Source organism: Candoia aspera, chromosome 6 (genome assembly GCF_035149785.1).
Source record: "Candoia aspera isolate rCanAsp1 chromosome 6, rCanAsp1.hap2, whole genome shotgun sequence".
Lineage (NCBI taxonomy): Eukaryota > Metazoa > Chordata > Lepidosauria > Squamata > Boidae > Candoia > Candoia aspera.
Genome location: NC_086158.1, coordinates 3,499,189 through 3,515,476, shown reverse-complemented (window position 1 = coordinate 3,515,476; position 16,288 = coordinate 3,499,189). Strand labels below are relative to the sequence as shown.

General features: G+C 46.0%; 1 protein-coding gene across 1 annotated transcript in view; it reads right to left on the bottom strand.

Moving 5' to 3' along the window:
* The window catches only part of ARMC9 (armadillo repeat containing 9), a 90,682-nt gene that overhangs the window by 15,196 nt on the left and 59,198 nt on the right, over positions 1-16,288 (bottom strand). Inside the window, exons 19-22 of the mRNA XM_063306302.1 lie at positions 15,673-15,763; positions 12,678-12,736; positions 6,452-6,556; positions 5,089-5,204 (exon numbers count right to left, since the gene is read on the bottom strand). Coding sequence (XP_063162372.1) covers positions 5,089-5,204; positions 6,452-6,556; positions 12,678-12,736; positions 15,673-15,763 — 371 coding nt within the window. The remainder of the gene's footprint in view (positions 1-5,088; positions 5,205-6,451; positions 6,557-12,677; positions 12,737-15,672; positions 15,764-16,288) is intronic.

The window sequence follows — 16,288 nt, the reverse complement described above, 5'->3', positions numbered from 1 at the left end:
CCTCATCGCACCGTTACTGCATCAACGCCCAGGGCGCAGAGGGCAATTCCACGCCTCCCTGCTGCTGTCAGATACCACCCCTGCCACCACATATGTTGCCAGATTCTGTGCGGCAGCACTTAAAATCTGTCAGATGACCTAATTAGCATCTAGTATATGACTGAATGACTGGAATGAATATATATTTATATTTATATTATTTTCATTCTGTTTTATATATTTAGCTTTTTTTATTATTAGACTCTGATGTATTTTCTATGCTTTTTAATTGACTGTACCCCACCCTCCTTATGCTGGTCTGGGACCGTAATAAAGATTTGATTTGATTTTACCGGGGTAGGCAGCCAGCAGCTCGGCCAGCTGCCCAAAATTAACCCTCTACACAAGTCTCATGCCCAGAGTTCTGCGAGCCCCTTGGGGCTGCCTTGCCAAATATTAATATCCCCCTACTTTGCAACAATGATAAATCTAAAATCAAGGGAATATAGCAGGAACTTGCATGATTCTGTCTGTAGTCTAGAAATCCACCAGGGAGTAACAGTCACAGCAACTAATCACAGTCTCCCAATCCTGGGAAAATACTGTTTTTGGCTTTTCCCAGATAGTATGTCTGCGTCTCTTCAAACTGCCACAGGATAGACTTCTGCCGTACTTGCTGGGCACAGCTGATCTGGGAGACCACCAGTAGCAAAAATGCCATCTCACCAACAGGGCCCATAACGTTGTTAGGCATATTTACATTTTTTAAAAATCTAGGCCAGTGTTTCTTGGCAGCATGGCTGGCTGGGGAATTCTGGGAGCTGAAGTCCAAATATCTTACAGTTGCCCAGGCTGAGAAACACTGGTCTAGGCAATCCAAACCCAAAATACTGTCGGTCATATGTGATGTGCTATTTTGCTCCACATATTCAGTTTGCTAGATATGGGGGAGGGAAGGGAGATAATGAAACCCCAGATCTAAAAAGTTATTTTGTCCCTATTCTGCATTATGAGTCTCAATTATATCTTGAACAATTACTAATTAATAAAAAAAGGTAAAAAAAAAGTAAAAAGTTATACTGTCCCGATTTGGAAATTTCTGAGCCCTAGCCCATAGCCCTTAAGCAAAGGATCGTTACCTTGTTGTGGTGCTGGAGCTTGAGCACCTCAATGATGCCATGAGCTAAACCGTGAAGGGCCACCCAAGACGGGAAGGTCGTGACAGAGAGGTCAGACTAAATGCGATCCCTGGGGAAGGTAATGGCAACCCACCCCAGTATTCTTGCCGTGAAAACTAAATGGATCAGTACAACCAGAGATATGTCGGTATACCATCGGAAGATGAGACCCCCAGGTCGGGAGATGGTCAAAATGCTACTGGGGAGGAACAGAGCATGAGTTCAACTAGCCCCAGACGTGATGACGCAGCTAGCTCAAAGCCGAAAGGATGGGTAGCAGCCGACGGTGCTGGTGGTGAACGGCGAATCCGACGTTCTAAGGATCAACACACCATTGGAACCTGGAATGTAAGATCTATGACCCAGGGCAAATTGGATGTGGTTATTGGTGAGATGTCAAGATTAAAGATAGACATTCTGGGCGTCACTGAACTGAAATGGACTGGAATGGGCCACTTCACATCAGATGACCACCAGATCTACTACTGTGGACAAGAGGACCACAGAAGAAATGGAGTAGCCTTCATAATTAATAATAAAGTGGCTAAAGCAGTGCTTGGATACAATCCAAAAAACGATAGAATGATCTCAATTCGAATTCAGGGCAAGCCATCTAACATCACAGTGATCCAAATATATGACCCAACCACAGATGCTGAAGAAGCTGAAGTAGAGCAGTTCTATGAGGATCTGCAGCACCTACTGGACAACACGCCTAAAAGAGATGTTATTTTCATCACGGGAGACTGGAATGCTAAGGTGGGCAGTCAAATGACACCTGGAATTACAGGTAAGCATGGCCTGGGAGAACAAAACGAAGCAGGACATAGGCTGATAGAATTTTGCCAAGACAACTCACTCTGCATAACAAACACTCTCTTCCAACAACCTAAGAGACGGCTTTATACATGGACTTCCCCAGATGGACAACACCGAAATCAGATTGACTACATCCTTTGCAGCCAAAGGTGGCGGACATCTATACAGTCGGTAAAAACAAGACCTGGAGCTGACTGTAGTTCAGATCACGAACTTCTTCTGGCACAATTTAGGATCAGACTAAATAGATTAGGGAAGACCCACAGATCAGCTAGATATGAGCTCACTATTCCTAAGGAATATGCAGTGGAGGTGAAGAATAGATTTAAGGGACTGGACTTAGTAGATAGGGTCCCGGAAGAACTCTGGACAGAAGTTCGCAACATTGTTCAGGAGGTGGCAACAAAATACATCCCAAAGAAAGAGAAAACCAAGAAGGCAAAATGGCTGTCTGCTGAGACACGAGAAGTAGCCCAAGAAAGAAGGAAAGCAAAAGGCAACAGTGATAGGGGGAGATATGCCCAATTAAATGCAAAATTCCAGAGGTTAGCCAGAAGAGATAAGGAATTATTTTTAAACAAGCAATGCGCGGAAATGGAAGAAGACAATAGAATAGGAAGGACAAGAGACCTCTTCCAGAAAATTAGAAACATCGGAGGTAAATTCCAGGCCAAAATGGGTATGATCAAAAATAAAGATGGCAAGGACCTAACAGAAGAAGAAGAGATCAAGAAAAGGTGGCAAGAATATACAGAAGACCTGTATAGGAAGGATAACAACATCGGGGATAGCTTTGACGGTGTGGTCAGTGAGCTAGAGCCAGACATCCTGAAGAGTGAGATTGAGTGGGCCTTAGGAAGCATTGCTAATAAGAAGGCAGCAGGAGACAACGGCATCCCAGCTGAACTGTTCAAAATCTTGCAAGATGATGCTGTCAAGGTAATGTATGCTATATGCCAGCAAATTTGGAAAACACAAGAATGGCCATCAGATTGGAAAAAATCAATTTATATCCCCATACCAAAAAAGGGAAACACTAAAGAATGTTCAAACTATCGAACAGTGGCACTCATTTCACATGCCAGTAAGGTAATGCTCAAGATCCTGCAAGGTAGACTTCAGCAGTTCATGGAGCGAGAATTGCCAGATGTACAAGCTGGCTTTAGGAAAGGCAGAGGAACTCGGGACCAAATTGCCAATATCCGCTGGACAATGGAAAAAGCCAGGGAGTTTCAGAAAAACACCCATTTCTGTTTGATTGACTATTCTAAAGCCTTTGACTGTGTGGACCATAACAAATTGTGGCAAGTTCTTAGCGGTATGGGGATACCAAGTCATCTTGTCTGCCTCCTGAAGAATCTGTATAATGACCAAGTAGCAACAGTAAGAACAGACCACGGAACAACGGACTGGTTTAAGATTGGGAAAGGAGTACGGCAGGGCTGTATCCTCTCACCCTACCTATTCAACTTGTACGCAGAACACATCATGCGACAAGCTGGGCTTGAGGAATCCAAGGCTGGAGTTAAAATCGCTGGAAGAAACATTAACAATCTCAGATATGCAGATGATACCACTTTGATGGCTGAAAGTGAAGAGGAACTGAGGAGCCTTATGATGAAGGTGAAAGAAGAAAGTGCAAAAGCTGGCTTGCAGCTAAACCTCAAAAAAACCAAGATTATGGCAACCAGCTTGATTGATAACTGGCAAATAGAGGGAGAAAATGTAGAAGCAGTGAAAGACTTTGTATTTCTAGGTGCGAAGATCACTGCAGATGCTGACTGCAGCCAGGAAATCAGAAGACGCTTAATCCTTGGGAGAAGAGCAATGACAAATCTCGATAAAATAGTCAAGAGCAGAGACATCACACTGACAACAAAGGTCCGCATAGTTAAAGCAATGGTGTTCCCCGTAGTAACATATGGCTGCGAGAGCTGGACCATAAGGAAGGCTGAGAGAAGGAAGATCGATGCTTTGGAACTGTGGTGTTGGAGGAAAATCCTGAGAGTGCCTTGGACTGCAAGGAGATCAAACCAGTCCATCCTCCAGGAAATAAAGCCAGACTGCTCCCTTGAGGGAATGATATTCAAGGCCAAACTGAAATACTTTGGCCACACAATGAGAAGACAGGACACCCTGGAGAAGATGCTGATGCTGGGGAGAGTGGAGGGCAAAAGGAAGAGGGGCCGACCAAGGGCAAGATGGATGGGTGATATTCTAGAGGTGACGGACTCGTCCCTGGGGGAGCTGGGGGTGTTGACGACCGACAGGAAGGTCTGGCGTGGGCTGGTCCATGAAGTCACGAAGAGTCGGAAGCGACTAAACGAATAAACAACAAAGTCCATAGCCAGTCAACCACTGTCTTCAAAACAATATGGAAAAGGAACTTAATTTTTAAAAAAGGAAAGGAAAAAGAAAGAATCAATATTTGTTTTAGAAATTAAGAATTGTCATGAGTACCGATGGCGAGCAGGAGGGGGCCCCTATCCAGGGGGGAAAACGCATGCATAGTACTGAGGAATTAAGCAGCCATTCAGAGAGACACAGATCAGACCCACCTTAACCTTTGGGGTTTATCTGTCTGGGTTTTTCCCACGCTTCTTCAGTTTCTTAGGATTTTCTGTCTAATGTAGCAGTAATAAAGCACTAGAGACCTATTCCTTGTCTCAGCGTGGTTGCTGGCTGTTAGGACAAGAATCCTTGAAATCGGATAAACCTTTTTAGCTAACGAGCTTTCTCTCCAACCCCAGTAATATTATGTGCTGGCTCCCACAAAAATTAAAGCATATGCACAGCCCTGCCATCAATGTCTAGCTTACTCCTGGTTTAATGCCATCTCCTCAGATAAAAATACTCTGTAGCATTTCTTTGCCTGATACAAATTGGTCTCCTAGTTCTCCTTCATGTTGGTTGCTGTCACCTCATTCTCTTTCTGGCACCCTTTATTCTACAGAAACATTCTTTAAAAAACACAATGAGCACCATGTCCTCTCTGTTGTGGCTGACTTTATTTCATCAGTATCTTTCCATAGTTGAGTTACATTTCTCTGAAGTAGAACCATACTCAAAAGAGAAGACTTCTCCAGGTTTTGGTTGGTCTGCCCAGACTTACGTTGGGTAATGTGCCCTATGATAGCCAGGGGTCACGGGTCTCTGAAGAGGCTCGTCCACGCTGTGACGGACACTGGGCATTGACCTTTTCCGTGCTTTCGGCGTGTTGGTCATGATCTGAGACGGGGGGAGAGAGAAGTTATTTGAAAGTAGGAATTCAAGAGCCATGAAAAAAGGAGGAAGTTGGCCCCTATCCAGGCTAACGTTCATTCAAAGGCCAGCTGAAAAGAGGAGGAGGAGACCACCACTACCACCGCCACCAGGAGACAAGATGACATCCACTCATTTTCCTGTAGTCTTGGCTGAAAACTCTGCCTTCTCATCTGTTGATGGGAGGAGCTTTGAATGGTCCTGACCCTGTGGGCCTCCTGGAAGGCCTGGCTTTTGCCCCAGCCACTGGGGCCAGAATGTTAGCAGAGTCCAACGTGTGTCTGCTTTGTTTTACGCTGTTAGAGAAATTTGGGTATAAGGGAGAACAGCATTCTGATGCTGACAGATGGCTACCAACTTCTGGAATGGCTAAAGCCTAGCTTGCCATCTCCTTCTCGAGCTGTCTCACGTCAAGGGCTTGAGAGAGACTGCGGCTGAAGTTGAGCCTGAGAGCCCAGTTAAGCTAAATGGAGTCGAGTAACAAGAAAGGGCAGAGTCCTATCACACAGGCAGCTAACAAGCCTTCCTTATCAAGTACCTGAAACAAGGAAGGATTTGTGCTGTGCATCTGCGGCTTAAGAGGGCAAATAAAAACATTCACTGTTATTAAGGGCTACAAGGTCAGCACCGCACTTCATCATTCCGGTTACAACAGGGCCCAGCAAATAACGTCAGTTAGTCCACGACTGCTTGCATCTTATGGCTGAAGCGCCCCTTCCCCTGAACAGGCACGTGCGAGTCTGTCTCAGGAGCTCAGAGGAGAACACACACTTGGCCTAGATATACAGGCACTCAGGGGCGCTCTATTGTACCCGAAACAGCCGAAGGCCCACTGGAACAGTACAGCTTGGTTTTCAGCAGAAAGGAGCTATCAGCCAGTCCTGCAAGCCATGGAGGTCAGCAGGGCTGTGCGCTGCTTAAGAGTCAATGACCAAATGGTGCTCCAAACGAAAAACACAAGCCGCTGGGTCAACACGGAAGTCTTTGCCTCGCTCCACACACTGGGTTTTGTGAAAGCACCGGTCCGTGCATGTGTGAGGAGCGATTAGCATTTATGGCAGGGACAGGGAGCTTTTAAGCTCACCGAGCCACATCCCACTGACCTTGCTCCGAAGCCTAATTCTGGCAAGCGAAGCCCTGAGGGCCGGGGAGTCTTACCCGCGCACTCAAATATCAAAGGAAGACATCCAGACACCTGTGACGGCTGTACTTACTCCCAAATATTCAGTGGTCAGGAGTTTTTCCCCTGAGAGTTCACCCTGCTGGGGCTGTAACACTTCATCTTTGTCCAGATCTGCCTCCATGCCGTTATGATCCTCCTGTCGTGAGGAAGCAGCAGAGAGTCGCATACCCATGGCAATGCATCTCAGAAGAGCTCAGGACCTCCTGCGCATACATGGATTTCCTCCCCATATTAACCGTTCCTCACAGTTATCGTTCAGGTGAGTCAGTTAAGACAGGATGACTAGTCCGGCTTGGCTTGATTTGACATGGATGACCAAGATCTGACTCAGATGAAATGCCAGGAGGAAACGAACAACAAATCTTCTTTATAAACCCTTTTATATAATTTACAGGGGGGGGATTAACTTCTTATCTAAATAAAAATAAGCATTTGCTTCTGCCCTTCAGATTTAAAAAGTGTAAAGTATGAAGTTGAGCGTGGTGGGCATACGAAAAGCAGACGCAGAGCACAGAAGCCAGTCCCACAAATTCCCACTGCAGCAAGCTCAAGGTTGTGGCTGCCCTGACGAAATCTGCCTTCCCAATAGCTAATGATACTGACCCCAAGCATTCATCATCGGCACTTTTACACTGTTTACTGAGAGCACAGAACTTTTACGCTGGACACATTATATAGGCTCCCTAGTTTTGCTGCATCCCATAGGATCTGTGTGAGCCTCAGGAAAGGAGAGAGGGAGAAATTAAACTGACCCGTTTAATGAAATAAATTAAACAATAAACACAGACTTTGAGGGAGAGATAAGCAAAATTAACAGATCCTACCCAGAGTAGCTTACCTTCTAAAGAAAGAAAAAGATCGAAGTAAAAGGCGAGAAAGAAAGAAGCAAAAGGAGTAGTGAAGGCAGAATCAGTGGAGAAAAAGAAGAAAAAGAATCACCCGTTATATGAGAGGCATGGAAGTCCCTGGACAAACCATGGGGGGCAGGTCTCCTTCTCTTTGCTTTCACCTGGCTTCCAAGCCAGGCTTTGCGGCACTGCTTGTGACTCCCTTAACCTGCCCGAGTGCTCCAAGCGGCACTCTCCAGAATGCTAAGCCGTGGCTTGATTCTGTTTTGAAGATCCTTCAAACTCTAGTTTCTGAGACTGCTTTGGAAGCCAACCACGAACCGCTTTGCAGACCTGAACATCGCACCCAACTGTGGTCAAGTCCTAAATAGGAAGCTGAAAGGGGGAATCGCCAAGTGAGGGGAACCCAACGTCTGCTGCCTATTCAGGGCCTGCGCTGGACGGGGCTAATGGTCAGGGAATGTTTCGATCTCTGCTCCGAGGCCCCAGGTCAGTGGTCCACAGCAGCAAGCAGCGACTCCTGAGCAGTAATGTCACTCCTGCCATGCCATCTCCTAAGACAGACCAATGGCCTTCCTTGGCCTAGTTGGGGTTTCCAGACCAGACTGGCTTTTTCTTAGAGCAATGGCACCCTGGACTTCACCTTTTGTAAAAGGTGCCTTGTGGCTGGACTACCAATGGTCTTTCTTGCAGCATTCTCTCTTGGGACCCAGTCCGTGGACTGACCCTCTTCCTTTCCATGCGCCAAATGCCCCACCTCCTGAGATGAGACACACATTGAGGCAGCACCACCTGAACGCCTGCACCCCTAAGCTTGGGAGCAGGTGGTTTTCGGTTTCCAGCACTCTAAAAAACAAAATGTTGAGGACAGCATCTCTCGCCCCACTGGTTACTGACTGGGTGGGAGGGGAATAGACCACCGGACGGTCACAGGCGGAAAGTCACATGTTCCTTGAGCGCCCCCGGCATGGGAAGCAGGGGGAGACGCTTATGGTTTCGGGATGCTACTCTTTCCTTTTCCTCCAGCAGCCTAAAACCGCAACAACATAGCATGCCATTTTATTGCACAACTACGCCTTTCAAGTGCAACTTTCTCACATTCCAAACTTGCTTTCAACCCTCCAGGTGCGTCAATAAATGTATTATCTCTTTGCAGAGAAAACACACACATATCTGCAAGGGATTATCCTGTGGCCCCAGTGCTCTTTAGAACTGCATGGCCTACAAATCAGTTTTGTAATGCAAGGATTAGCCCCGGGGAATTAGAAGCAGAAACGTCAGGAGTCAGATGCTGGCTAAGTCCCCCTTCTACGTTCTTTTCAGCTTCTCCTTAGCAAGTCACATCCTTTGGAAGCTCTTAAGCTGGGCATGGCAGCAATGGTCTTAACGCCTTATTGATCTAGTATTTAGTGGTAGACTGCATTTAACCATGGAGGTTTTATTTACTAATATCCCGCAATTGTTACTCCCAGCTGTCTACTTGGCTCAGTTTAATGGCAGTTCCTTGGCTCTACTTTGCGCCGTACAATCAGCCAAGAAATATTCTAGAGGAGGTCTATCAGGCCCTTGAAGCAGCCCAGAAGTTCTATTTGTTTACTACAACTTCCTCTGAAACCAGGATCTTATTGGACGTAGGGCTCACGATTTATTCAACTGCACTGCTTTCACCAGTAATGAAAACAGTTGATGACCTATTTATTCTTGACTCCGTTCGGCTTATTCTGAATAAAATGGCATTTAATGGCATTTTATGTATTATCAAGTATCGTAATTTATAAATTGGAAACTACCTTGGCAGTTTGTGGGCGGAATGTTTAAAAGAAATAACAGTTCTAGGTATGTGTTGTCTTAATGTGTTGGCAAGATGGCAGATGGGACTAAAGAGCTGGTTTAAAAGCACTGAAAGAAAGCAAATTGCTTTTCCTCTGAGTTCCCTTCTGCCCTCACCCACCACGCATTCTTGCCCAGCTTGATCCATTTTTCGAACAGAACTCCCTTGCCAACCGCATCTCAAGGGCTGGCCTTGCGCTAAAAAAATGTCCAGAAGGTGGAACTGGACACCAAACTGGGTTCTGACTGAAATCCCTAACCCTAAACCCGAGAACTTAATCTCTCTCAGGCAACATGAGAACAAGACTTGAGAAGGAAATCCAGGGGAACAGCTCAGAGATCAGGAGGCTGAAATATCCCAGCTGAGAGGCTGCATCAGATGTTTCCTGATGGGAAGCAGGAGTGAAATCTAACTGCCCTTCAAAACATGAATGAACCGAAGCAACAGGAAACGCTTCTCTCTCCTCCTAAAAAGAAGGAAATCTGTTCTGCAGTCTGAGGTGCTGAACCCAGAAGCCGAAACTTGCAATGTGGTGAGTACAGAATAAAGGAATGAGATCCTGGGTTGCTGCAACTCTCTGTGACATGAGAGTAAAGCTCATCCAATCCTCCTTCCATTTCCCCTTTTGGTCTGTTATTTAGTCAATTAAATTTCAATTTAACTATTATTTTAGTTAATTAAATTCAAAAATGACTTCGGGTGGCTTGCGGTTTGAAAAGTAGAGAACAACGAGATAGAAAGAAAAAGACCGTGCCTCTTGGGGGGAAGCAAATGCAGTGCTTCAAAGAAAAAACCATGGGCCACGGCTACCCTGCTCAAGGTCTGGGAGAACAGCCCGGTTTTCAAAGACTTTTGGAATGTCATCCGGGTGACAGCAGGCACCATGAAAGACAAGGTGCCTTTTTGAGGCCCTGACTGATGACCTGGAGTGTGCCCACCCGGCCCGATCTTACTGGGTGAGCAGAAACTATTTTGGGTAGGCAGTCCCTCCAATAACCAGGCCCCATGCTCTGAAGAGCTTTATAGATACTAACCAGAGCCTTGAACTGCACCCGGAAAACAACTGGCAACCAGTGCAGCTTGTGGAGCAGGGGTGGCATACGGGCATACCACAGTGTGCCCATCACTGCTTCTGTTATTCTTTTGTTGAGATGGCACAATCTGGTTTTCCAGGAATTTGAACTGGTCAAGTTAAAAAACCTGCCATACAGCAGATCACTGACAGTTTAACTATCTGAAAAGACAATCATCTTTATGCTGTCAAGGCTCTCCTTTGTGTGCGTGAATGTGTGTGTCTGCACGCACAACACGTGTGTTCAAAGCTTTCTGTCTATTTCAGGTGGCAGTAAGACATGCCTGGAACGTCTAACAGGTGAGAATGGGCTTCCTTTTTATTCTGGTGGATGAAGGGCCCTCTGTGATGCAAGAGGGGTGCAGGAATGTAGTTCTCTATGTGTCTTCCTAATTACAACAAGGCCTGCAAAGGAGACTTCCTCTGTATTCTTGCGCCCAAATTTATCTGGCTACTCCTGGGTCTGCAGGTCAAAAGGTTGATATTTCATGATTAGTTCTCATCTGCTCCCTCCCCACTCCCATGCCTGATCTCCACAGACCACATTTTCAACCCAGAAATTGGTTTTTAAAAAGATTTGCCAACATTATTCCAAGTATTTTCCATCCATGCTATTGTGTTGGTGCAGATACACCAGACACTCCCTGTTACTCAGAGAGGCTGGACAGAATGAGGGCACATGGGGAGGCAGAGGGAGATGCTTTCCCATTAAAAAGGGTGCTGAGAACTTGCAAATCCTGCCTCCCAGGAAGAAGCTAACTGCAAAGGAAGGACCAGAACAGACCATCCCAGTCCAGCCCCATCCATCAGCCAAGAGACACTTCATTTTCACAGAGCATCTTCAAGGTCAGTGCAATATTTTACATTCAGTTCTGAAAAGATGCTTTGGAACACACAGGAATGTGAATACAGCACCTTCAGGCACTCATTAAGGCAGCTGCATCCTCTTCCAGGCTCATGCATGGCTACTTTAGTGTTACCAACAGGCACTGTGTACATGTTTCCATGAGCTTTCAAGTACCATTTCAGAATCAAATCCAAAGCATTACATTATTCCCCTCCTTGCCAGAATCACAAGGGGCCATGGGGATCATCTAGTCCGACCCTACAACTACTACTTAGTCTGGGTCTACAGATCTGCAGAGATGCATCTTCTAGGCCTATTCATAGGTAAGGCACTTTGTGCCTTTCCACACATGGGTTGCAGAGAAGGCAATGTACAATCACATTCTTTTGCAAGCCATCTTGGGCACCAATGCAAAATTAAGGAATGCAGAACAGGAACTGAGCAGATAAAGCAAATACAACTCTTTCTTTCTTTTTTGCTTTTGTTACTCAAAAGCTTAAAACTGAAACTTGCTGTGCAGGTCCGCCTCCTAAGTAAAAGTGCAGGCTTGTCAACAATACAAGCAGAAATGTTAGTTTAATGAAAACAATGAAAAGCCATTTTTTGGCAAAAAATCTCTCCTCTTTTAGATGATTATTCAACACACATGGCAATACATACATTCACATATTCTTTTGAATTGTTCCTCCTGCCCTTATTCAATTGTCTCCAGTGACGTCCCCTAATTTGTCAGGTTCGGATACCATACTGACATCTGTGACCTTAGCTCATAAAGCGTAATTATGTCATCCCATTTTATATATGACTCCTGCTTGGGTGGAATATTTGGTGCGACTAGTTCAAACAAAGGAGAAGAGGAACTGAGCAAAACCAGCAACCTGAGGAGAACATGGTTATGCTGGGCAATGTTCTCAAGTAAAAAAAGTCTGCTTGCAGAAATTGCTTGTTTTCTTAACTCTAAAAGGTCTTTAGCGTAAGACAGTATCACACACACCAGGCTGGACTGGGGTATAGACAAGTCCTCAATTAGCTCTTAGAAAGAATTATTACACACAGTGAGTGGGACACTGCGTTTAAAATGCTTGCTTTTCAGGTGCAAGACGTCAGAATGAAATCCTGCTCAACTACGAGGCCCCACTGAACGGACTTAGGCAACTGACCCTTGGCCTCTCAAACAACCCTGAAAGGTGATTAGAAAACCTTGTTAATCCCATTTATTTCCTCTAAACCGGTGTTTCTCAACCTTGGCCACTTTAAGCTGTGTGGACGTCAACTCCCAGAATTCATTCAGTTCATTGCCGAGACACAGACACGGCCGTTCTTCCCGCTCAACCCAAACCGTCTCAGCAGTACGGCATTAAGCCACAGGAACCCCTGCGGGGGGTGCACGTCAAGATCCGCAAGACAGCGGGGACAGGGGGTGGCTTTGATCATCCCCCTGCGCCCACCATCTTGCAGATTTTGACCCCCTCCATACGTGGCCGGAGAGATTATCCTGGCAATTTTGGATGCGTGATTCTGGCAAGGACACGGGCGAAAGGGGGAGAGACAAAAGCTAGAACCTGCTGAGATTCTGAACAGAGATGATAAAGGCCACATCTGTGCTGTGGCGACGTGGGACTTTATCTAGGTTTCCAAGGGCTTGGCCCTCACACTTACTTCATTATTGTCTTCTTTCTCCTCATTGTCAGACTCGGCACTGTCTTCTAGGGGCTCTTCTACAAGGGAACAGATACAAGGATCAGCCAAAGGACTCGTTTTTGGACTCCGGCTTCTAGAAATATAATCGTTTTTCTTTTTTCTCTTGAAAAGCACTTCCAAAATCTGCTAACTCTCCTTTTATTGTCCTTATCCTCCACCTCAGGCCTGACCCAGAACAGAGGTTTTCGGTTGCAAATCCCAAAATAACTTAGCAAGAGACTTCTAATGTTTCTGAAAAGTCGGGGCCCACTGAAAAGCTGTGAAGCATTCCAGAGTAGGGCAAAATTAGTATTTTTCAAGGATCCAATGTCCTACTATGCAGAGGCAAAACAACCACTCACATCATATCCTTTGTGGGATGACTGACCGTAGCATTTACACAGACCCCTGCAAAATTTCCAACACTTCTTTACAGGTAGTCCCTACTTAACGACCACAATAACGACTGGAAAAATGGTTAAGTGGTGCGGTCGTTAAGTGAGTCACCATGTGACTGGACCCAATTTTATGACCATTTTGCAATGATTATTAAGCGAATCACAGGTCGTTAAGCAAATCCAGCTTCTCCAATGGACGTTTTTTGCCCAAAACCGGCAAAAAAAGGTCACAAATCGCGATCACGTGACTGCAGGACGTTGCAACTGGTCATAAATGCGAGCTGGCAATCACGTGACTGCGGGGGTGGTGTGATGGTTTGCAACAGTATAAGCGTGAGTACAGATTGTAAAGCACTTTTACTGAGGCCATCGTAACTTTGGACCGTCCTTAAATGGTCATTAACATTGGTGTTGATAGGGAGTGTGAGGTCTGACCCTTGGCCCCTCCTTTGCGGGGTGTGCAGGGTTCGGTTTTCTCTCCTCTCCTATTTAACATCTACATGAAACCACTGGGTGAGATCATCCGTCACCATGGGATGAGGTATCGTCAGTATGCTGACGATACTCAATTGTATATCTCTATCCCGGGTGAGGTAAGTGATGCCGTGACATCCTCTCCGAGCATCTGGGGGCTGTGGGGGCCTGGATGGGGGACAACAGGTTGTGGCTGAACCCTGGTAAGACCGAGTGGCTGTGGGTTAATGGTTCTTCTGTACCTGGGACATTAACATCTCTGGTTCTGGATGGGGTCGCGCTGCCCCAGACAGACCCAGTGTGTAACTTGGGGGTCCTCCTGGACTCACGGCTCCTGCTCAAAGAGCAGGTGGCAGCCGTGGCCAGGAGGGCCTTTGTGCAGCAGGTGGCAGCCGTGGCCAGGAGGGCCTTTGTGCACCAGTTACGCCCCTTCCTGGATCGGGTGGCCCTCTGAGCAGTCACTCATGTGGGTCATCTCCCACATAGACTATTGCAATGCGCTCTACATGGGGCTACCCTTGAAGAGTATCCGGAAGCCACAGCTGATCCTGAATGCGGCCGCGCAGGCAATGCTTGGCACCCCAAGATCGGTGCATGTAACACCTTTACTGTGTGAGCTGCATTGGTTGCCAGTCTGCTTCCGGGTCCAATTCAAGGTGTTGGTTATCACCTTTAAAGCCCTACCTGGCATGGGGCCAGGCTACCTGAGGGACCGTCTCATCCCCATCACATCGGCCCGTCCCACCTGGTCTTGCAGAGAGGGCATGTTACGGACCCCGTCAGTTAAAGAACTCCGGTTGACGGGGTCCAGGAAGCGGGCCTTCTCTGCAGTGGTGCCCAACCTTTGTGTCATGTTTGCCGTTGCGATGTTTGATGTACATCATAACGTTTTGCATGCCATGGTGCTGATGTGCGTTCTGGTTGGGAGGGAGCTGCTGGGAGACCTTGTACCAGGCTGTCTATCTGTTTCCATGGGGATGGAATGTGTTTGGGTTATCGTGTGTGTTCAAGGTCTTTTTACCCGTTGATTAGCAGAACTCGTTAGGAGCACCTGGGATGGGGAATTTGAAATGGCTGTACGGGGGGGGGGGCTTACATTCGCATCGAGGGTTTTTAGTTTGTATTTGGTGCGCTTTTGCTCATTCTCAGCTTTCTTTGTACCTGCAGACTATTCTTAAATAAACCAGATTTGATTCAAGCTCTTGCTTGTGAGTCTGAATGTAATTTAGGATAGGCAACCATTACACTTTGGAACATTCTGCCACCAGACATCAGGCTAGCTCCATCCCTCCTGACCTTCCAGAAGTCCCTGAAGACCTGGCTGTGCCGCTGTGCCTGGGGTGGGGAGTGGGATAGTAATTCTTGGGGATGGCTGGCACCTGTTCCCCCTGTATTGACGATCTTTTGTAACCATCTGGTTTTTTCTCTTCTATTTTCATTTTATATTGTATTGTATTATATTACGTCTTATTATGATTACTGTTTTTAATTTTTAACTAATTTATTGTAAACTGCTCAGAGTCCCTCTTTGGGGGGAGATGGGTGGTAGTATAAATTTGAGAAAACAAACAAACAAATAAAATCAAGCAAGGACTACCTGTACTGGGATGTGTTAAATCCATGTTACCGAACTGGCATTTCCAGCCCCAAGTTATTTGGAGAGGGTGAAACAGGGAAGGACTGGTGAAGTACCACACCTTGACCTGCAGGCCATCTTCACAGTAACAAACTGCATCCAGAGGCACTGAAACTCTGCAGTGGGGAATCACCCAGCCTTAAGGCTGGAGCCATCTGGACACCTACTGTAAATGAACAGCCTGTCATTTTTAGATGGCTCACAGGAATTATCTGCATTATGCTATAGAGCAGGTGTTCGTTTCTAAGTAAAGAGGTTTAGGAAAGAGCTGCCGAGTTGCAAGTGTAACTTGGGAACTTTGTCCAAATGAAAATTAAGGGTACTTATTTCTAAATTAACAGGACTAACTAGCACCTACTGCAAGGGGTTACGTGAACAGGTTCTGGAACATGCATGATGAAACCATGTAACCTGCTTTTTAGAAGCTTCTGTTTTAAAGCTGAGATAACGTGTGCCCTCCTCCCACCTGATTGCAGCTGCTTGATAATAAACTCAATCTGCTGGATCATATCGGCGTTTCCTTCCGCAATGTAGCATCGCAGAATGTCTTCCATTTCCTGGATGGGTTACAAAACAAAGTTGTGTTAGTTGATCCTAGGGGTGACCCAGCACAAGGTCATTTTGCCGGCGACACACACAGGCCTGCTCGCCTGCGTTCATGAAGAAGAGGTTCAGGAAGACGGCCACACCCAGCAGAAGATAGGCTGTTCTGTCTGCAGAACAATCACAAGATGATTTAAAGCCAGCTTCCCTGGATTGAAACCCTGGGAACTTGTCTGCAGGTCAACAAGCAGTATTTCAAGTCTGGTTCCTGAGTTTCAGCTTCCTAGCCATAAAACAGTATCAGTGAATGAAGGTAACACTGATATTGCAGGGTTCCAATAGGGAAAAGCCTTGGCAACTTTAAGATGGGTGAAGACACAGATGCTGTTTAATGCTAGTCAAGAATTGATTAAAAAGATAAACTCACAATAGAAATTACCACCCCTTGCTATTTCTGTATAATTATATGACAGAATATAATCTGTAACATTATTAATTATATTTTTGGAAGGGCTATTTAACATTCTGTTTATTTTCTG